The 24,279-nt window shown below is 35.5% G+C and overlaps 1 protein-coding gene across 2 annotated transcripts in view; it reads right to left on the reverse strand.

Moving 5' to 3' along the window:
* Positions 1-24,279, reverse strand: part of TOP2B (DNA topoisomerase II beta) — a 64,571-nt gene that overhangs the window by 15,285 nt on the left and 25,007 nt on the right. For both annotated transcript variants that reach the window (XM_060638520.3, XM_060638519.3), the window contains exons 8-25: positions 22,369-22,542; positions 20,607-20,708; positions 20,386-20,523; positions 18,609-18,747; positions 18,107-18,264; positions 17,731-17,856; positions 12,144-12,254; positions 11,957-12,062; positions 10,336-10,445; positions 9,898-9,990; positions 9,692-9,806; positions 7,529-7,650; positions 7,181-7,329; positions 6,412-6,643; positions 4,684-4,818; positions 3,911-4,111; positions 2,720-2,915; positions 2,484-2,575 (exon numbers count right to left, since the gene is read on the reverse strand). In XM_060638520.3, coding sequence (XP_060494503.1) covers positions 2,484-2,575; positions 2,720-2,915; positions 3,911-4,111; positions 4,684-4,818; positions 6,412-6,643; positions 7,181-7,329; positions 7,529-7,650; positions 9,692-9,806; positions 9,898-9,990; positions 10,336-10,445; positions 11,957-12,062; positions 12,144-12,254; positions 17,731-17,856; positions 18,107-18,264; positions 18,609-18,747; positions 20,386-20,523; positions 20,607-20,708; positions 22,369-22,542 — 2,499 coding nt within the window. The remainder of the gene's footprint in view (positions 1-2,483; positions 2,576-2,719; positions 2,916-3,910; positions 4,112-4,683; positions 4,819-6,411; positions 6,644-7,180; positions 7,330-7,528; positions 7,651-9,691; positions 9,807-9,897; positions 9,991-10,335; positions 10,446-11,956; positions 12,063-12,143; positions 12,255-17,730; positions 17,857-18,106; positions 18,265-18,608; positions 18,748-20,385; positions 20,524-20,606; positions 20,709-22,368; positions 22,543-24,279) is intronic.

Below are 24,279 nucleotides of genomic sequence, written 5' to 3' on the forward strand. Positions count from 1 at the left end.
CATCTTGAAATTAATAGAGTGGAACTAATGTTTTATCACTGCATCTTGTCAGATTTTTATATTGGTGAGTGAATTAACAATTTGAAACCCGAAATAAGTATCACTTATAAAGAATGTTTTACAGTTGTAATATAAATATGCTAAGGTGCAGTCACTAAGTATGATTTCTTAATAAAAATTCTCTAAAGCAACAATACTCATGTCAGAATGAACAGAAAGTTCAATTAAGAATTTAATAGCTGGTGAGTTAGAGTAAGAATTGTGAGGGCTATTCTAAATTTTTATTTGCAAGGTCTTTTTTCACAGAAACGGTTGCAATAAAAAATCCTCTTATGCTAATATTAAATTTCAAAATCCAATGAATTTAATAGAAGTTATTACAGGTGACATCACCTTTAAGATTTTTAAAATAACAACAGCCATTAAATAAAATTGCATTTAAATTTTTTAAGGCACTCAGATAATTAAAAATGACTGAGTTAACCATGACATCCCAAGAAACAAAACGTTCGCTTTTGGTAACCAAAAAAAGAAAAAAATCGCTTTCAATTTAGTTTAAAATTTTCAGTAAAATGATGTATATATACACAAAGTAAAGTTTAGTGTACTTTAGAAGGGATAAAGATTAAAAATTGCAAAGCAACATGCTTCATTACATAAACAAAACTATGAATTCAATTAAGCAACATTAGCCAAATAAGAAATGCTGTTGCTGAGCAGATAAATGATCAAAAAGTACCCAGACAAATAGTACTTACGACAAATTCGTAAATTCTACTGTTTTCAAAAATTCTTCATGAAACAGTGTGTTTCTATGGAATATTTAGGTTGTTACACTACTATTAAAATATTATCAGGCTGTCATAAAATCCTGTTTAGATCCACACTCTAGAAGTCTATTTGCTCTAGGTTTTGATGACACCCAGAATATTGGTAACATTCTATGGATATATGTGTATCTACCACTGTTAGCATGAAGATAACTAAGGATACTTTCAGAAATCAAGAATAAAAACTTTAATCTCATAATTATCTGCTTTGTAATTCTCTCTTCTCCAACTCTACACAATAGGACACTCTTGTAAGAGCAGCTCCTTTTGTTACCTTCACCCCCAAAGTGAACACATGGCCAAGATGCTGAAAAAATTTTGATGGTGACAATGAAATTAGTGAAACCAACCACTAGGTTTTATCCATGAAGTCTACTTCCACTGGAAGGGCACTCTCAAACCCTAAACATCTTTATCTTTTAAAACTAAGCATTAAATTTACTAGCTTACTAGTTAATTTTTTTTAAGATATAGTTTAAACCAACAATGATACAGAAGGGCAAGCAGTGTATAAACCATAATTTGGGGTTTAAAAATGCAGTAAAACACACTGAAAAGAGCAAAGTGCTTGGATCATCTTAATTCTGAACACTCCCCATCTTGTCCTCCCCCATCTTCCCCAAACGATAAATAAGCCTATTATCTTAATATATAATTGCTAAGCATATAATTTATTCTAAATTTACTCGCTCTAATATCTGGCATTCTATAGACTGTTCAAACTTTTAAAAAGCTTAAATAATAAAAACAAAAGCAACACTTCAATGTAGTTGATAAAAAATCTGAAAAACATTGTGGGTTGAGAATTCATAAATGTAGGGAAGTGTCAAGTTTCACTTTAAGTTATGTCATATAATTGTAACTGTTATCACGTATACACAACATTCTAATTAAGAAGTCATTTCTATAACGTTCTTCCTTTTGTACATTTGTGTTCTCAATCACAATGTTGTATTGCCTTTTTAAATTTTTCTTTTAATTATATACAACAGAAAGAGACTAATTCTTGAGAAGAATCTCAAAGTTTCAATATTCCATTCACTGAATACTAGTACTTTATGATCTGAAATGGACAATTTAATAAATAAAAGATCAGATTTCATCTGAAGTTCCAGGGTTTAAACTTCTAGTCAAAGATCTAAGCGTAGGACAGAGCACATACTTGGTGCTCAATAAACCCTATACTATTGAAGATTTTGTCTCTAGTCTTCCCAGCATAAACCAAAACCACACCAAGTGAATGGTGACTGGATACCATACTATGGCAATCGTCAGACCAGTGTGAAATCATCTATGTGCTACCAGTATAGTTCCCGGGTTGTACACATGCACCTCACAAAGACCACCACCACGAGTAACACCCTTTAATGGCAGGCTCAGAAAAAAGGCCAAGGAGACTGAGCTACCTTCTCACACCTGGAGTCATTTCTCCAGGCCCTGGCTGGGTCACACTGGCAAAGGGCTCTGTGGTGGGTGTGCACTGCAAAGTCCTGCACTGTATCTGTTCTGCGGATGAACAGAAGACTTCAGTCTCCAAACAGAGAACTCGGCACCTTTACAGCAGCATTAAATTTAAAATTTAGGGGTTGGGTTGTTTGTTTTGGAATTTGCTTTTAAAAGCTTCTCTGAATGTCTTGTTCTGCAAATGATTACCTTTTCTTGTGCTTCTTTCCAGGCTTTCACTGGGTCAGATTCATAACCTCTCTGGACTAACATTTGAATCAAATCTTTCTTTGACCTATTCTCTATGTGAGGGAAAAATAAAGTTAGGATCAAGAAAAGAGATTCAATTTGTATTTGTTTATATTCTACTGATAAAAATGTCTTCTATTAATAAAGTTTTTTTTCCATTTTAACTAATGTTTAAATTTTTAAAGGTTGCATCTTACCTATGGTAATTTTTCCCTGTATCTTCTCTAAAATGAAACGGGCTTGATTGTTAAGCTTTGTAGATTCTGCTCCCAACATTCCTACAAGCCACTCCTTACGTAAACCGTAATAACTTAATCGTAAATCAAAGAATTCTTTCAAAATGTCTTGCACAGTTTCATACTTCTTGAGACATCCCATATGATCAAAGAGTACCTAAGGAAAACACAGTTTTTGAAGATGACATAAATCCGTACTGGTATTTTTAACTTGTAGGACATCTACGGTATTTAAAATAACTACAACGTACTTAAATGAACAGACACCACCGCTAAATGCTTGTTAAATAGAACCAAAATTATTAAATATTCCTTTGGTGACTCCAAGAAACATTCAATTCTCAAAACTATGACAATATTTAAAATAATTCTGAAAGATAAATAGGTCCTTTAAAAAAAGGTTCCTACTCAAAATGGCTATAAAACCATCTAAGAAATTTTTTTCAAACTAAAAATAAATGTTAAAAGTTTGTTTACAAATGTTGAGTTCACAAATGTTCAAGTTCTCTCTCCCCCATATACCTAATAGAGGTATATTTGTCGCTTTTTTGTTTTTTATAATCATGCTATAATTCATTCAAACTTCCTCAATTTGGAGGAAAATTTTACTTCTTCTCTATCCTTATTCTCCTTTTTCCATCTGCCTTTCTTAGCAGATTATGGCAGTTTGTCTCAACCACTGTGCTATTGGACTTTTTCTCTTACTCTATTTTATGTCTAAAAGCTAATTTGGAATGGAATGAGGGTTACTCATACATGTTCACTTTCTACCTTTCTCTCCAATTACATACAAACACAAATATACAAGTTTAGTAAAGCAGATTAGAGCTGTGGGGAGAGAAGTACTCCACAATTAAAATGCTAACAGAGACAGGAAGAAGGAACATGAAAATCCTGCACCAATCATTCTCATAACTTCTGGTCAGTGTACATATCCTCTGTGTTCAAGCCCAGATGCACAAATGCAGAGTTGGGATTAAGAGTAGTGGGTAATAGGAGAGGAAAAGGAATGTACCTCTAGATTCTTCAGCAAATATATAGGGGGAAAACCATTCAGATTTATTATAGCCACAACCATCATGAAGCCAATCGCAAAAATCCAACTCATGGCATGGAAGAAACATTAAATTAATAGTAAATCTAATCAATTACCATGGAATTACAAGTAAGAGTAGTTTGAAGTTTAAAAACTTTATGCAATCCAGCAGCTTCTGCTTGTGCTAGCTTCTCTTCAGTCATTTTCACCACAAATTTCACAGTTGTATCAGTATGATATTCTTTATAATCAGAAATTAATGCTGGTGTTTTATCTGTTCCATTTAGCATAGGTTCCAAAACCTGTTCTTTGTATACCTACAAAACATATAAAAGTAAGTAATTCTTCTCCTGACACACACTTGCATTCTCATACTGTAAGTCATGCAATTCTTAAAATATTCCCAATTCTGGTGGGAAAAAAAGAAAAATGCCATGTCTATCATCTCCTGCCCAGCATCTATAAAGGACAATATATGGGGGTCTCAGTGGTGAAAGAAGATACACAGTAACGGTTCTGATCTGCTCCTACACCAAAGCGCAAGGAAAGGGCTAAGAGTATGAAGAGGATGACATCAACCACAGCTGACAAGAGATGACTACGCATATACTTTTAGATCGTAACAGCTGATACTGACACGGACTTATTGACCATATTTGTAAGGGTTCAAAGCTAGCTTAAGTCATTTTACCTTTTAAAGAAATTAAACTTTTAAATTACTACTTCAACATTCAAAGCACAAATTCGATTTGGAGGGGTCAAAAATGTATACAGGAAATTTTAAACACTGTACAAACTGAGGACAAACAACGACGGAATCATATTCTTACCAGAAAGCATTACATAACACACTGCCCTCCTGACAGGCAGCTCACACACGTATACTAACCTGTGTCCAAGTTCTAACTGGAAGCTCTGTAATCTCTACTGTGTTTCTATCCACCACAAATATTTCACCACTGACTGCATATTGGTTTTGACCAAGCTCTTGGATCGTTCCTTTAAAGTTTTTGTAGTTTGGAAGCTGCAGAGAAAAATAAAAATAACTCAAGGCACTGACTTGACTTCTCTCTTAAATGCCTATACCACACTTGAATGCCCCTTAGTCTACGGTCTACTGCTACTGACAGATTAACATGACTTAAACTAAATTCCTCACCCTCAATAGTCTGTCTCCAAATAATCACTCGATCCTGAATTCACAGCTTCTGTTAATATAATCTCAACATCTCCAAATCTCAAAACCTTAGCTTCATCTTTCCTAGTCTTCTTAGAAAATTTTTTTTCAGCCTATTGCCTCTATCCCTCCTTCTCCCCTAGATTAATAATCCTTTCAAATCAAACTCTTTGGATGTTATATTGAAAGCCTTCCACAACCCGCACCCAATCTGACTTTCTACCTTTTCTCCAATGATGTGCCTTCCAGGCCACTACTCTTCTTCCACACTGTTTAAACATTTTGAATACTCTTACAATATATACATATATCTATATACACGTATAGAGAGAGCGCACACATGAAAAGCAAATATTGACCAAATAGACTGACTTAATATTCTAAAATGCATCTGAAAAAATTAAGACACAATAATCATAAGACATTTTTTGCTTCTATTAGAAATATTTTAGAGTACTTTAAAGTATTTAAGGGGAAAAAGATTTTAAATCATACTTTTAGCCTAATGTTTTGTTTGATTTTATAAGAATGAAATAAAACTTGGAGAGAAATAATATAAAAATATTTTGTTTCCATATGCTGGTTTTATGAAGTGTTTTTTTCCTCTGCTTATTTACATTTTCTATAATGACCACTATAATTTTTTAATTTTTATATTAGAAATACAATTTTAGGGGTCCCTGGGTGTCTCAGTCAGTTTAAGCATCTGCCTTGACTCAGGTCATGATCTCACAGTTAGTGAGTTCGAGCCTTGCGTTGGGTTCTGTGCGGACAGCTCAAAACCCGGAGCCTGCTTTGGATTCTGTGTCTCCCTCTCTCTCTGCCCCTTATGGGCTCATGCTCTCTCTCTTTCTCACTCCTTCAAAAATAAACAAACATTAAAAAAATGTAAAAAAAATATATATACTTTTATTTAAGTGTATCTTTATAAAGGGAAACTTCCAAATGATTTTAAATCAAGTCAACAAAGGGAAGACACCTTTTTAAGAAGTTTTTCTTGGAGGGAGTTTGGGGCAAAATAAGCACAGTGGATGCTATAGGACAAAATTAAAATTATGAGGATACATTAAAATATATACAATGTGTTAAGTGTCCTTACAACTCTAATAGGATTTATTAGTTTGAGAAAACAAAGTTGCATATAATTTTGTCATGAAACTATTATTCTCTACATAATTTAGATATTTAAAAGCCTGAAATGAGTTATTTTTAATTTTCAATAAAGTTTCTCCCCATAATCCTTATTCTCCAGGCTTTTTCCAAAGCTTATACTTTTTACCATAAGCACATATCAAGTACACACTAATAAGGTCTTTATTGTCTACAATATGTTCCAAAATGAAAATGGTTCCAATACTTTTCTAAAATGACTGGACTTTGTAGTTTACACATTACCATTTGTTAAATAAACAATATAAGCAGGAAGTTCTAAACAATTACCATAGGATGAGGATCCAAGCCATCTAGCATTCGTCTGACGTTGTTCACAATTTCCCTAGCATCATAGTTGGGTAGTTTACAGGCCCATCCAGTGCCAATGCCCTCAGCACCATTTATTAAAACCATGGGAATTATAGGAATATACCACTCAGGCTCTACACGTTGATTATCATCATAAAGGAATTTAAGCAGGTTGTCATCCACAGCAGGAAAAAGCAGTCTTGATAAAGAGCTAATGAAAGGGGGAAAAAATATGGAAAAATGGCTTGGTTTTAGGAAATAAAACTTTATACATAATTAAAGACTATATTTCAAAAAGAGGAATGCATTTTTTAAAATATTTGATTACATGTACTTAACCAATTTACTAAACTTATTACCAAATAGATTTTTCAGGCAGAAAGCCAGAATAAAATAGCCCTATTTTACTTATGTGCTTACTTACTAGCCTACTTAATTTCTTAGTATTAGTAAATAATGTTTTATGGATTTCCTCTTACTCTGACTAAACCCCAAAACCTCTCCTCAGCCTATAAAGTAAACTTGGATCAGAAAACATCCTTACATTAATTAGGACTGGTTTCACCAATAACTCCCAAACACTGAGATCAAAAAAACTTCATTCTATTTGCAGTCAAATAATTTGGAACATTCACCCTCACTACAGTACCCAATCATTTCCATATTACAATTCTGTTAAACATTTTAGTTCCAATAGAAACTTCAAATAGAACTTTACACCACTGTATCAGCAAAAGCAAACTGTTACCTTAACATTGTGAAAATATAACGAGGGCTTGCAGCATCTTTGCCACCATGAAGCCGAGTTCCAAACTGACCAATTGGCTGAAGCAAGTTAATGTTGTTACTTCCCACAAAGTTCTGAGCCAAATTCACAATAGTCATCATCAATGCTTGCTACAACACAGAAACAGAACATGACGTTAATATCCTAAACTTTGCATACATATTCCCTAATTGTTATTAAAGTCCAAATTCTTGATTCTCTTACACATTTCCAAAGAATTTACAAAAGAAAAAATACTTTATTATGCTTAATTATCATTCTTCATGCCAGTAAGTATAGTTCTCAGTTGATTCCAATCTTAATGCTTACTTCTCCATGATGATAAGCAGACATCTCAGCAACAGATCCAGCCAACTGGGCAACTTTTACTTCACGTTTATCATTCCTCTTGAAACAGGTAAATAAAACTTTACGTTGGCCTGGTTTAAAGCCTATTTTTAAAAAGAGCAATGCCTCTTTTAAAAATATTACTTGAGATATCGTTGCAATGTTTCTTTTAATGACAACAATGCTCCATATATTCAAGAGAAAAAAGCAAGGTAACAGTTTCCTTTTGAAAAATAACTAAAATTGTTACCTGAGATTTTCTAACAAACTAAGTACATAGTAACATGATTTTACACCATCTCAGTCTATTCCAAAAGTGAAGTACCATGTAAAAGCCCACTTGCTGGTGGTCTTAAAGAACCGCTCAGTGGTACCAAATTCCTTTCACAGGAGTTGCCAAACATCCATACACCCAAATGTCAGTTGTAACTAAAGTAGCAACAAACCATCAATGATCTTGACAAGTATATTATTAGAGTATCCCAAATCAGAAACCCTTATAAAGAAGAGACGTGTTATGGCAGTTAAGAATGCAGGCTTTAGAATCCCACTAATCTGTATACTCTCCTCAACTTGTCCGTTTACCATTTGACTTTTTGCAAATTACTAAACCAGTAAGTCTCAGTGTCCTCATCAGTGTAACAGAAATAATTACCTTCCTAACAGGGTGATCATAAGGATTACATGAGATAATGCAAGCAAAGTATTCTGCTTCCTTATCATTCTTCTTGCTCTAGATCAGTGAGCACAGTAATAAGCTTTTCAGTATAGGCTAGCTATCATCATCATTGTGGGCCCAGAGCAGGTAGAAACAAGAGGATGACAAAATATGGCCACTTTCCTTGAGAATTTTATAATCTAACTGAGGAGGCAAAATTGACACAAGTAAAATAACAGGCACACAATATTGGAATAAAAGTTTAGGCATCTGAAACCAATTTAGACTGCAGTTGTTAGAGAAGACTTCACAGAAGGGATGTAACTTAAAACTGAATTACATGGATGGGTAAAACCATCTGCTATTAGCTGAAAACCCAAGGAACACAAAGATCAACTTGCTAAAAGTTATAAAATGAAAATTAAATGTTTCTAGATAGAAGACAAAAATCTGTTCTAACTACTGGGTGCCAGTTTCTAAAGATTTTTTGGCATAAGTTTTTGGGTACTGAGGTATAAAGGTGTTTTTAAAATTTAGTCTCAGGGGGTGCCTGGGTGGCTCAGTAGGTTAAGTGTCTAACTCTTGACTTCAGCTCTGGTCATGATCTCATGGTCGTGACACTGAGCCCCACATCAGGCTCTACGCTGACAGCACAGAGCCTGCTTGGGATTCTCCCCTCCTCTCTCTCAAGATAAATAAAGAAGCATTTTTTTTTAACGTTTATTCATTTTTGAGACAGAGAGAGACACAGCATGAATGGGGGAGGGTCAGAGAGAAGGAGACACAGAATCTGAAACAGGCTCCAGGCTCCGAGCTGTCAGCATGGAGCCTGATGCAGGGCTCGAACTCACGGCCTGACAGATCATGACCTGAGCCGAAGTCAGACACCCAACCGACTGAGCCACCCAGGCGCCCCAAGAAGCATTTTTTAAAATTAGTCTCAGTTAAATATTTTAGAATTTATCAAAATCTGATTTTACTTTTTATTTTTAAAAGTCCGCAATCAACTTGAGTTAAAACTTTCAAAACTTTGCCCTAATTTTCCTAAAAAACTTTTTAAAAAGAGTTTAAAAGATTCTAAAGAATCAAGGACTATAAAAGATTTCAGTACTACCAAAAGATCTCAAAAACAAATTCAGATTTTTTTTTTTTTTTTAAATTTTTTTTTAACGTTTATTTATTTTTGAGACAGAGAGAGACAGAGCATGAACGGGGGAGGGGCAGAGAGAGAGGGAGACACAGAATCGGAAGCAGGCTCCAGGCTCTGAGCCATCAGCCCAGAGCCCGACGCGGGGCTCGAACCCACGGACCGTGAGATCGTGACCTGAGCTGAAGTCGGACGCTTAACCGACAGAGCCACCCAGGCGCCCCAACAAATTCAGATTTTTAAAATTCATTATAAGAATGGCTTAGAATACATGATATTAAGAATATACTCAATAACTACATACAAAAGTGAGAAAGATTTTCAAACAAAAGCTACTTACCATCAACAAGAGATGGTATAGATCTTTCATTGTCTGAGTTTGAGAAGAGAATCAATTCTTTGTTGATGAAATCATTGTAAGTCAAATGCTTTGTTGCTGTACCATACAAAAATTGCTAAGAAAAAAGTTACACAGCAACACAGTCATTAGTCCTGCATGACTTTTAGTCTCTTTCTTCCCCCAGACCACCACTCTTTATGACTAACCTCTGGTAAGCCATGTAACCTACGCTGTCTCCGATCTTCCATAAAATTTGTTAACCATTCTTTTCTGTCATCAATCTTCTTCTTACTGAATGCCTGAAAGATTCCAGGTAACAATTCAAAATATTAAAGATTAAATGAATTTCATTATACCATTAAAATTTATAATGGCAAATAACTAATTATTAATTGCTCAGAAATTAAGGGTTTTTTTTAAATATGCTTCTGTCCAAGATATACTTGAACAGAAGTCTTTCAATTAAAGAACTCTGAAAGCACAGCATAATTTGTGTGAGACTGGGATGAAGAAACACTAAGATTAACTAGTTTGGGCATTCCAGTTCAAAAGAGACTTATCACAGAAAACCAAGACTAGAAAGAAAGGTATGGCAGGTAGAGAGATGGATATTAGGAAAAAAATTTTTTAATTAACTTGATTACCAAGGTAATGGCAGCATCATCTTCAGGGCCAGCATATCTAAACAAGATACGGTGCCTTTCCATATCAGCAAAATATTCTTTTGCTTCTTTAGCTGTGCTGGTACCCAAACCTGCACAATTTAAAAAATAAAGTTGAAAATAATCCAGACAGAGAACAACAAATACCATATGATCTCATTCATATGTAGAATCTAAAAAAGTTGAACTCACAGAAAGAGAACAAAATGGTATTTGCCAGGGGCTGGGGAGAGGGGCATATGGGGAAAGTTCAATCAAAGAATACAAACTTTTTGTTATCAGGTGAATAAATTCTCGGGATTTAATGTATAGCATGGTGCCTATACTTAATAATACTGTATTGTATACTTGAAAATTACTGAGAGAATAATCTTAAATGTTCCCTCTATAAACAGAAAAAATTAACTATGTGAGGTAATAGATACATTGACTGTGGTAATCATTTTCCAATATATATATCAAGTCATCATGTTGTACATTTTAAATATGTATAATTTTGTCAATTATTCTTCAATAAAGCTAAAAAAATTTACATGAATTGTGAACATTAACAGTTGTTTAAAACTATTAGGTTAAAAGCTGATAGATCAAGCTAGCAACACCTATAGCAATGGGTCAATCTTAACAAAGAAAACTCAGATATTACAGGCCTCTTGACATAAATATACAAAGTTACCTATTAAATGTTTTTGCCACATAAATCTAATCCAAATCTATATAAAGCCTCTGATTTAACTACCAATTTTTTAAACAGAAAATAAGGGACAAAGGAACATACTATATATTTAATGAAATTACAGTGATAATCATCAAAATTCAGAATGCAGAAAATTATGCAGGACAAACAATCCGACCTTTTGAACAAATGAACTGCAAGGAAAAAAAAATGAAAGAGAAGCAATAAATTAAGAGTTAACAGATTTATCAAACCAAATGCAACCTGTGGCCCTTGATTGGATCCTAACTCAAAAATAATTTTTTTAATAATTAGGAGAATTTTAACACCAACTGAATATGTAAGGTTATTAAAGAAAGGTATGATAATGAAATTCGGGACATTTTTAAAACATTCTTTTAGAGATACATACTAAAATATTATGGAGGGGCGCCTGGGTGGCTCAGTCGGTTAAGCATCTGACTCTTGGTTTCGGCTCAGGTCATGATCTCACGGTTCGTGAGTTCAAGCCCCACATCGGGCTCTGCTCTGACAGCATTGAGCGTGCCTGGGATTCTCTCCCTCCCTCCCTCACTCTCTCTGCCCCTCCTCTGCTCTCTCTCTCAAAATAAACTTAAAAAAATTTTTAAAAATAAATGAATAAAGTATTATGGAAATAATAGAACGTCTGGAAGTTATTTCAAATTAATGGGAAGGTGAGAAGAGTTTTGATAAACAGGATTGGCAATGAGATGGTGACTGTTAAAGTGCATGGGAAGCCCATCATACCACCCTCTCTACTTCTACAAAATTTTCCAAAATAATTCTTTTAAAATCAGCAACAGCTATTTTTGTAGTCTAAAACATATTTTCAAATTATTTTATAATGATCTCAAAACATATTTATGTCAGTAGTAACATCACAAATAAGTATTTTAAAATACAAACCTTTGTAGTACTTTATTTTCCAGGCTTTCTGGTTTTCTATATGTTTTTTCCACTCGTCAAATTCAGGAATACTATAGAAGGAAAGTTCCTGCTTATTTTTGCTAGCCTTAAATTAATAAAATAAAAAAATTAGTTTTCTGCTATTCTTTAAGACAACAGTATAAAAATATATTAATGTAAATAGTACCTTTACAATAGGAGTAATGAACTCTTCAAGAAAACCATGCTTCAAAAGTGATGGCCAATTGTGATGGATGAAATTAATAAGCAGGCCTTTTATGTGAGAACCATCTTGATCCTAAATAAATGTTAGTACAGAGTGCTATAATAATTTTATGAAATAAAATTACTTATATAACCAAATTTTAAAAGGTATGAATGCAACACAGGTAAAATTCCATTCAAATTTGGGAACTACATTTTATAAAACAGTAAAAATTATCCTTTAGATCATCACAGTAAATATTTTCTTAAAACTCAAATAATGAATATGGCTAGTTATACATTAAATCTTCTTGTCATTACAAAATATACTACCGTTACATGTTTTATATAGATTTGGGGGGTCGTAATTATTCTTAACTGTTTTATTTTTTTTGCAATTCCCATCACCTACTTTCCCCTCCCTCCCACCCCCCATCAACCCTCAGTTTATTCTCAGTTTTTTAAGAGTCTCTTATGGTTTGCCTCCTTCACTCTCTCTAACTTTTTTTTCCCCTTCTCCTCCCCCATGGTCTTCTGTGAAGTTTCTCAAGATCCACATAGGAGTGAAAATATATGGTATCTGTCTTTCTCTGTACGATTTATTTCACTTAGCATAACACTCTCCAGTTCCATCCATGTTGCTACAAAAGGCCATATTTCATTCTTTCTCATTGCCAAGTAGTATTCCATTGTATATATAAACCACAACTTCTTTATCCATTCATCAACTGATGGACATTTAGGCTCTTCCCATAATTTGGCTATTGTTGAAAGTGCCGCTTATAAACATTGGGGTACAAGTGCCTCTATGCATCAGCACTCCTGTATCTTATATAGATTTCACTAAAATAATGATTTAAGGATGGAAATACATAAAACGTAGTAACCCACGGAGTACAGGTATTCATAAGTATTCTCTTGATATAAAAACAGCCAAATTTTTGCTTAAAACTATACAGCAGCTTTTTCAGTGGAAGATTTTCTCTACAAATGTTTTTAATTACAGTACCTGAGACATGCAGTTGGATGCATATGAAATTCTTCCTTTTCAATTTTCTGGTTCATTCCTAATTATTGCCATTTTACTATTCGAGTCCTACTTTTTACACATCCCAAATTATATCATCATATACAAATACTAACCAATATCCTAAGTGGTTAAGATGGCAGAGTAGTAGGGGGATCCTATGGTTATCTCTCCCTCGAACACAGATAAATATCAAATCATTCTAAACACCCAAGAAATCAATCTGAGGACTGAGAAAACAAACTGCACAACTAAAGGGAGAAAAGAGTCCACATCATGGAAGGTAGGAGGTGCAGAGAAAAGAATCGCGGGTGCTGCAGAGGGGAGGAAGCCCTGATCATGGAGAGAGGAGCAGGGTAGGGTGAGAAAGAGAAAGAGCATGCATGCACAGGAGAGAGAGAGCTCAAGCGAGCAAGAGCTCGTGAGCACACAGCACATGGGGCTGCACAAGAAAAAGCACTTCCCCAAAACCACTGACTAAGAAAATGAGAGAGGCTGATAATCACAAGTTTTTACAAGCAACAGAGCCCAAAGTCTGAATTTCTAGAAATCTGTGCTTTCTCCAGGGTGGAGCCTGGCAGACACAGCGGTACTGCTGTGGAGAAGTCGGGAGCGAACAGCGTAGTCTGTGGATCCTCTGGATTGCACTGGGAGAGACAGTTCCTCTTCTTGGAGTGCATTTGGGAGAGGAGGCACTGCCTCTCAGAGGACAAGAGTCGGCAGGTGCCACTGAGCTGCCCTGTTCATTAGCACAGGAGCAGAGTAACCTGCTGAGGGCAGCTAACCTGGATGCTGGTGCTAACAGAGAGGTCCTTTTGTCCCCACCCATCAGCACTGATGAAATTCAGTGAGCAGCTTGAGATGTCTACACCAAGCTCCGCCCCTCTGTGCTCTGCAGGTACTTTTTCACTAGGGCAGTGTGCCTGAGAGTCAGGGAAGCAGCACAGTGGGCCCCTCCCCTAGGAGACCAGCACACCACCACCACCACCCCCCACACTGCACACACCAAGTCTACTGACCATAGAGTGCTGCAAAGCTTCAGCTCTAAGGGAAATAGGATCTAGCTTGTTTTAACAAATAGACCAAAACACAGTTAAAATTCGCCACACACGGGACAAGGTCCAAACAGTTCCCACTGCAGGCAAGGAGAAACTCTGCAGCCGATTGACCTAAGGGAAAGAACAGCCAAAACACAACAGCCAAGTGCATACAGCATACATCAGAAACACTTCCTGAAGCACCAGGCCCTGGACAATATATGAGTTCTTCTTAAAATAGCCATTACTCTCAGGGTCAGGAATCATAACAGGTTTTCCTAACACACAGAAGACAGAGACCTAGACAAAATGCCAAGACAAAGGAATTCATCCCAAAAGAAAGAAGGGATGGGGCCAGGGAATAATCAAAACAAATATAAGTAAGATGCCTGAAGCAGAATTTAAAACAATCGTAAGGATACCAGCTGGGCTTGAGAAAAGCATAGAAGACACCAAGGAGTCCCTTATCACAAAGATAAAAGACCTAAAAACTAGTCGATCTGAAATTAAAAATGCTATAGCCAAGATTCAAAACTGACTGGATATAATGATCACAAGGATGGAAGTAGCACAGAAATGAATAGGTGATATAAAAAATAAAATTATGGAAAATAATGAATCTGAAAAAGAAAAGGGAAAGAAAAATACTGGATTATGAATGTAAACTTAGGGAACTCAGCAACTCCATAAAGAGTAATAACATTCACATCACAGCAGTTCCAGAAGAAGAGAAGGGAAATGGAGCAGAAGGTTTATTTGAGCAAATTATAGGTGAAAAGTTCCCTAATCTGGGGAAAGAAACAGACATCCAAATCCAGGAGGCACAGAGAACTCCCATGAAAATCAACAAAAGCAGGCCAACACCAAAACATATCATGGTAAAATTTGCAAAATACAGAAGAGATAAAGAAAGAATCCTGAAATCAGCAAGGGAAAAGAAATCCCTAACCTACAAGGGAAGACAAATAAGGTTAGCAGCAGATGTCTCCACCAGAAACTTGGCAGGCCAGAAGGGAGTGGCATGAGATATTCAACGTGCTGAATGGGAAAAATACTCAGCCAAGAATACTTTATCCAGCAAGGCTGTTATTCAGAATAGAAGGAGAGATAAAGAGTCTCCTAAGCAAAAATTAGAGTTTGTGACCACTAAACCAACCCTGCAAGAAATATTAAAGGGGACTCTGAGTGGGAAAGAAAGACCAAAAGAAACAAAAACTACAAAGGAACAGGGAAAATCTCCAGAAACAACAACTTTATAGGTAATACAATAGCACTAACTTCATACTGATCAATAACCACCCTGAATGTAAATAGACTAAATGCTCCAATCAAAAGAAACAGGGTGTCAGAATGGATAAAAAACAAGACCCCATCTACATGCTGCCTATAAGAGACTCATTTTGGAACCAAGACACTTCCAGACTCAAAGTATGGGGATGGAGAACAATCTATCATGCTAATGGACGTCAAAAGAAAGCTGGAGTAGCCATACTTATATCAGACAAACTAGATTTTAAACCAAAGACTAACAAGAGATGAAAAAGAGCACTATATAATAATAAAGGGATCTATCCAACAGGAAGATCTAACAACTGTAAATATTTATACCCCCAACTTGGAGCACCCCAATATATAAATCAATTAACAACATACATAAAGAAACTCATTGATAACAATACAATAATACTAGAGGATGTTAGCCCCCTACTTACAGCAAAGGACAAAGAAAATCAACAAGGCAACAACGGCTTTGAATGACACACTAGACTGGATGGACATAACAGATATATTCAGAACATGTCATCCTAAAGCAGAATACACGTTCTTTTTGAGTGCACACGTAACATTCTCCAGAAGAGATCACACACTAGGTAACAAATCAGGTCTCAACCAGTACAAAAAGATTGAGATCATACCATGATTATTTTCAGACCACAACTCTATGAAACTTGAAGTCAACCACAATAAAAAATTGGAAAGACCACAAATACATGGGGGTTAAAGAACATCCTATTCAAATATGAATGGATTAACCAGGACTTTAAAGAAGAAATAAAAGAACACATGGAAACAAAAGAAGATGAAAACACGACAGTGTTTAGAATGCAGCAAAACCGGTCCTAAGAAGGAAGTATATAGCAATATAGAATATGTAGCAATACAGGCCTAACTCGAGAAACAAAAAAAGTCTCAAATACACAAACTAACCTCATACCTAAAAGAGCTAGAAAAGGAAAAGCAAGTGAAGCCTAAAGCCAGCAGAAGGGAAATAATAAAGCTTTGAACAGAAATAAATGACATAGAAACAAATACATGAAAAGAGGCTCAACATCACTGTTCATCAGGGAAACACAAATCAAAACCACAATGAGATACCACCTCACACCTGTGATAACAGCTAAAAGTAACAGCACGGTAAACAACAGATGTTGGTGAGGATGCAGAGAAAGGGGAACCCTCTTACACTGTTGGTGGGAATGCACACTGGTACAGCCACTCTGGAAAACAGTATGGAGGTTCGTTAAAAATAGAACTAGCCAATGACCCAGCAATTGCACTACTAGGTATTTATCCAAAGGATGTAAAAATAGTGATATGAAGGGGAATATGCATCCTGAAGTTTAAAACAGCATTATCAACAACAGCCAAGTTATGGAAAGAGGTCAAATGTCCATCCACTGATGAATGGATAAAGAAGATGTGGGGTGTGTGTATACGCACGCACGCACGCGCACACACGCACGCACACACACACGCACACACACACGCACACACACACACACAACGGAACATTACTCAGCCATCCAAAAGAATGAAATCTTGCCATTTGCAACAACGTGGATGGAGCTAGAGTGTATTATCCTAAGCAAAATAAGTCAGAGAAAGACAAATACCATATGATTTCACTCATATGCGGAATATAAGAAACAAAACAGACAAACATAGTGGAAGGGAAATAAAAAATAGAGGGAGGCAAACCATAAGAAACTCTCAACTGTAGAGAACAGACTGAGGCTTGCTGGAGGGAAGTTGGACGGGGGATGGGCATTAAGGAGGGCACCCGCTAGGATGAGCACTGCATATCATATGTGAGTGATGAATCACTAAATTCTACTCCTGAAACCAACACTACAATATATGTTAACTAGAATTTAAATAAAATCTTGAAAAAATTACTGTATTGATTAATCTTTCTTGCTTATAAATCTCACCATTTCCACTCAACTTTCAGGTAGGCTTCCACCCCATAATACTACTACAATGTATTCTACTCTTCTCATACTTAGTGCATTTAAAAACATTTTTAAAATAACCAAAAACACTTTCCAAATAAATCAGAAATGTAAAATATGTTTCACACAAGCAGTACCATTAAATGTTTTCTCCCCCCTTTGAGGTACAATCGTTTTCACTTTTACTTTCTTGAAGTAAGTCTCATGAAACAAATATCAAAAGGGCACTCAAAAAGATGTACGTTTTAAATATGTGGCAACCTTTAAACCAACCTGATCAGTCATGATCATAATCTTCCCATAGCGTAAAGTTTTCAGAGATTCTGCATCATCGTAACTTTTCTTGTATTGTAGACCAACTATTTTGATAATATTGTTTATTTCTGCATTTTCCATGATCTGTGCAAAAAGAAAAAGAATTCAGAGTATGTTAAAAGTGTTGAAGGCCGCCAAACTGGCCCAGTCACTAGAGCATGTGACTCTTGATCTTAGGGTTCTAAATTTGTAGAGATTACAAAATCTTTTTTTTAAAAAAGTGTTGAAATATATAAAAAGTGAGTCTGAATTTACATTTAAAAATTCAGCAATTTTAATAAAGTATTAAGATATCATATATATGTGGAGATATATGCAAGAAAGAGAGAGATACCTGTTTATGGGAAGCTTCTCGGACGTTAAGAATTTTTCCCCTAAGTGGAAAGACTCCGTATCTGTCTCGCCCGATCACACCTAATCCAGACACAGCCAGCGATTTGGCAGAGTCTCCCTCTGTTAGTATCAATGTACACTCCAGGGAATGTTTGCCACCTGAGAGGTATTAAAAACGACATATACTCCAAACTCCTCAATTTTACCAGTGAGAAAAATGAAGCCAGAAAAATTCATAATCACAGTGATGACAGTGAGACTGTAAGAGTAACATGATACAATAGTAGACTTTAAATACTAATAGTACAGTTAAAATATTAAGAATATTTTATTATTGAATTCCTATCTTGAGGAAATTGATGTGATGCATGTGACGATTTTAATGAAGTAAAATTATATTCTGAACATAAAAATATATAGTCTAACTACATGTGGAAAATGAATACTTTCTATAATTGGATAAAAATTTAAATCAAAATCTTGAAAAAAAATATGAACCTTACCAGCATCATTAGCATCATCCAGCTTGGGAATACCTTTGATTTTACTATACTTTACTGATGAACACTTCTTGTTCAGCTGAGTCTGAGCCTTAAATTTCACCCAGTTCAGAATACTTTCTACAATGCCACAGTTAGAGGCCTAAAAACAAAGAACAAGCCAGAAGTTCATACACTTAGCTAAAATTAATGTAATACTTGGAATCTGTGCAGTTATATGGCCTAATGATAATAATGATACATACTAGCAAATTTTACTCTAACTCAGTAAAGCTAACTCAGGCAGCTATATACAATAGCCTATTGTACAGAAACAAAAACATGAATAAAGAACTTTCCTAAATATGAAAAAAACTCTATTATAATAAACTCCATGAGAAATACACACAGCTTTTGATACAAGTTAATTTTGTTAAATTAACAAGTAAAACCTGATCCACCATAAATTTAGTACCTGGGAAATTCTATACACTGACATTTCTCATATCCTTCAAAAATAGAAATCTTGAATTCACTATGACAAAAACTATTAATACGTAGGAAACATTAGATGAATTCAAGAACTCATGAATAGTCCTTATGCTTTAAACAAGTATGGCAACAGGACTCCAACATTATATATTGTGTGTCACCACGCAGGGAGTCAACGTGTGACGAGATGTTAACACAAAAAGAAAAAAGTGAAGAATCTCCAAGTTGGAGGTATTTATTTTTCATTATCCTAAAAAGTTTGTTTCAGGTGTATGAAATAGATTTCTGGAATGTCTGAGATATGGACTATGTTGCCAAATCTAAACTTAATCCTCTCAAAATGAAAAAATCTAAAATCTAAAATCAAATCACTTCATCATGAATGTCATAAGGGCAGAAATTTGCAGAAGCATTAATACAGGGTCCTTTGTATTCAGAATTCATTATTAGATCCAAAAGTACTATTTCTATAGACTTTACGCTAGAACCTGAAAAACAATTTTTGTTTTTGTTTGTGAGAGCCTACCTTTGAATTTCCCATACCAGAATGTGATACGTTATTTCTATGGCAATTACACGGCACTCCCCAACCAAACTATAAACTTCAAAAGAGGAGGGGCTGTGATTTATTCATCTTTATATTCCTAGTGCAAATATATTTAAAGGTACTTCACACATGCTTCTTTAATATATATTTACTGATGGTACTGCCGAACAAAGGAAGTGAAATAAATCTTGCCAATATACAACAGATTTTGAGAAATTACTAACAGCTACAAGGATCAGTTAAAAATCTAACATTATTTATTTGTACTCTCACCTAGTTTCAGAAAGTTAAGCAGTCTAAATATGTACAAAGTAAAATCAAATTATAAAATATGTAGAATATGGTAAATTTTATATTATGCATAGGTTACCACAATTTTTTTAAAAAAACTATATAAAGGTAAAAATCAGTAGATGAAATTAAAAGGAGTAGAAAAGATGAAAGCAGAAGTCCTATAAGGACCTATCTACATTTGTCAGAGGAAAATCTGGCTGGATAATGACCAATAAAAAGCTAAAACACAATTAGTTACAGGATTCCCTTATTTTATTCTTGCCAAAACAATCCAATGTTTTACAAAGTCTACAAAACAAAGTCTATCCTTAGTAGTTTTCAGAATTAAGCCATTAGTTTGCAGTATAAGTGCCTATGCCCACAGTTAGTGTAAGAGAGAAACTAATCGCAAGTAGAATAAATAAATCAAGAAAACTAAATCAACTTTCAATAAAAACACACTGAAAAAATAATACAAATTTTACTCACTGCTTTAAAAAATTTTTCTGACAGTTGGCATTTGGACCCAAAACTTTTGGGCTGCAGAGTCATGTTTTCTTTCGTCTGAGAATCAAAAGTTGGATTTTCGATAAGGCAATTAATAAAAACCCATATATGGTTTTTTACCTGTTGGAAACATACCCAAAAAAGGTCAACATCAGAACTGGTATTATTTAACAATTCAACAGACTATACAAAGCATTACTTACTTGAAAAGGTTTTACTGATACCCCAGCTTTGTTCTTTTTCTTAACTACTTCAATCAGTTTACCAACAACTTGATCTACTACATAATCCACATGACGTCCACCCTAAAAAGGAACAAAAAAACAGAATCCAAAATCATCTATAGTTAGGGTAACAAAATACTTACATATTCATTATGTTCTCAAATCAGCACTTAATCTTTACAACTTTGTGGAATTAGTATTACAAACCCAATTATTCAGAGGCATAGGATAAATCTCAGAATTACAGAGTGGGGATTTAAAAAATAAGGTATTTTTGGCTATAGGGCCAGTTAACCAACTGCATAAAGCTATACACAAAGTAAAATCAATCGAATAAAAAAAACATGGAAGTGAGAATGAATACTGGCATGACAGTGGTAACAGCACTCACAAGATTTAAAACTTAGGGACTGTGACAGCCATTGCCAGTTGTCTATCCAATGCCTGTTCTCCCCTTTATTGAAAGACCTAAATTGGCTTTTACCTGGCAACATGTCCAATTGAAAATATTAACCAATCTAGGGGCACCTGGGTGGCTCAGTCAGTTAAGTGTCCGATTTCAGCTCAAGTTATGATCTCACGGCCCATGGGTTTGAGCCCCGCGTCGGGCTCTGTGCTGACAGCTCAGAGCCTGGCGCCTGCTTCGGATTCTGTCTCCCTCTCTCTCTACCCCTCCCCCAGCTCACACTTTGTCTGTCTCTCTCTCTCTCTCTCTCAAAAATGAATAAACATTAAAAAAATTTTTTTAATATTAACCAATCTAGACTCCCTTGCAGCTAGTGGCAGCCACTTGACCCAGTTCTAGCCAAAGATGTTCATGAGGTCTACCAGATGGGATTTCCAGGAAAACTACTGTATTCCTCATAAAAAGGGAGAGATTTAGTCGGTATATGCATTTGCCCAGCCCCTTTCTCTCTCCCTAGAACTTGGAACCGAAGCATCTTAAAGGCATGAGAAGGAAAGCCACATGCTAAGGGTGGCAGAAAAGAAAGTCAGGAAGAGCCTGGTCCCTGATGATACTGTGGAGTCACAGTACAAAACTAAGAATGAGGAAAAATAAAACTTGTACATCTTTATGCCACTGTATATTAGGTATCTATTATGTAGGACAAAATGTCACCATCACTGATGCAAAATGTGTTGACTTGAGAAAGTGATGCTAGATTATAAACACTGAATATTAACAAAAAAAAGTTAAAACTTGAACAAGAGTGACAAATGATCAAATCATTGCTTTAGATTATTCTAGGATACATGTTTGTATTGCCTAAGACTTTATTATGATCGATGGACAAATGCTGTTAGATGAGAACAATTTCATTTGCTTTTGAAATCCAAAAGCCTACGTAAGACAGTTCAAACTCCTTAGAATGGCATATAACATGTTCCAAAATCTGATCCCAAAACAGATTCCTCTATTATTCTTTTACATTCTAAACTAGGAACACAGAATAAGGAATGTGTTAATATTCTAAATTCATAAAAATGTGTTAACATTCTAAATTCATGAAATATATTCAACCATAAATACTCAACATATAAACTTAATGCTCAGTGGGTGTTTAAATAAATTATAAGACACCTATTTTCGTAGAAAATAAGCTTTCGTTTTCATAAGCCAATTCTAATTTCACAAGAGCAGATTTGTGGTTTTTTGTTATTGTTACTGTTGTTTATTTTGCTGTTTTTAATGAAGCACTGTTCTACCACTGACGTGGCAACACAGCACTAGCCTACTTACTTTTGTTGTCGCAATACTATTTACAAAGCTGATTTGCTGGAATCCCTTTTCACTCAGTGTGAGACAAACATCCCATCTTTCATTTGCAAGTTCATGAATAACTTTCAGGGCCACTCCAGTTTCGTCCAATTTGTCTTTCACATAAAGATCTACGTAACTGCGAAACCCATTTACCTATTCATTTGAAAACAAAAATAAACAATCTTAAAATTGGCAGTTCAACTAGGTGAATGCCATCAGGTACTCTTATACTTTTATTTCCCCTCAATCACAACAGCTCTTATTCTTCAGATCCAAACCTTCACGACTTCCCCCATTCTATTCCTTGATCCCTACCCTTTTTAAAAAGGAATCCATTTCCATATGTACTTGATAAGAAGAGGTTATGAAGGAACAGCTGGACAGGTGAATTATTATAAAATTTTTCAGAAGTTTAAGTTTTAAAATGACAAAGTAGACTTCCAGTTGAGTTCAGACACAGAGAAGGCTTATAAATAAATAAATAAATAAATAAATAAATAAAGAGGAGCGCCTGAGGGCTCAGTCGGTTAAGCATGTGACTCTTGATCTCGGGTCAGGAGCTCACATCCCAATCTCAAGGTTTCTGAGATGGAGCCCCACATCAGGCTCTGCACTGACAGCACCAAGCCTGCCTGGGATTCTCTCTCTCCCTGCCCCGGCCCTGCTTGCTCACGCTTTCTCTCTCTCTCAGAACAAAAATAAACTGAAAAAAAAAAATTCTTTAAAAAACAAGAAAAGAAATTTCTGCCCTTACAAGAAAATCAGACAACACACTGATTTTTCAAGAACTGTCAAAAACTTGAATTCATAGGACAGCTGGCCATCCTGAGTCTGAAGAGAAACAGGTATCTATAGAGAGACACAGAATACTAACCAATTTGCTTAAGTGAGGCAGAAGCTACCTAATGTCATAGAAGTGAAAAGGAACCGTAAACAAATTGACGTAGGACAAATGTGGACAGCATGGGTGTGTGATGCACTTGAAGGATGTCATCATAAGGGGTTCCTACACTTACAGGCTTTTCCTCCAGAAACCCCAGCAGGTTCTCACAGGGAAGGTGAGAGAAAATCTAGAGAAAGTTCCCCACCATGGTGCTGCTGGTTGGGGGAAGAGAATAGCAACCACTGGGAATTTCACCCAGAACTGTCTCCTTTACCCCCATCCTGTCCACAGAAAAGTGGGGGGGGGGGGACCACCTTAATTTGCAGGGGGGGAAGGATACTGCTGGAGAGTATTAAAATATTACTATAGCAGGAATAAAATAATTCTACCCAGCCCTTCCTCAGCCCACCCCTGTCTCATTTAAGGATAAAAAAAGAAGTTTATTTTACGGAGGAGGGAGCCTGGAGAATACTAAATGAGAATGCTGGTAGACACTTGCTGCAGTAGAGCACAACGTGCAGGAGCTTAGGACAATACCAAACTATATAATATATGTGTAACTGGAATACCAGAAGAATAGCAAAGAAATATTTGAAGAAATAATAGCCAAAATCTTTTCAAAATTAGTGACAGACGCCAAACAGATCCAAGACGTTCAGAAAACAGAATGAAAAAAATACACAGTTATCAAAAAAACAAAATGAAACCCCCATATAAACACCTAAGCATATTAAAAGAGAGAGAGAGAGAGAGAGGGAGAGAGAGAGAGAGAGAGAATCTTCAAGTCAGCCAGAGGGAAAAATAAACACCTTGCCAACAGAGGAAGAATGATAAGAACTACAGCCGACTTATCAGAAACCATGCAAAACAAGAAGACAACAGAATGACATTGAAAGAAAAATATCATAAACCCCTATTTCTATATCCAGTGAAATTCCGTACCGTTTGAAAGTGAAGAAAAATACTCTTTCAAACAGAGTAAGAGAATTTATTGCCAGACCTACCTA

The sequence above is a fragment of the Panthera onca genome, chromosome C2 (genome assembly GCF_046562875.1).
Source record: "Panthera onca isolate mPanOnc1 chromosome C2, mPanOnc1 haplotype 2, whole genome shotgun sequence".
NCBI classification, from domain to species: domain Eukaryota; kingdom Metazoa; phylum Chordata; class Mammalia; order Carnivora; family Felidae; genus Panthera; species Panthera onca.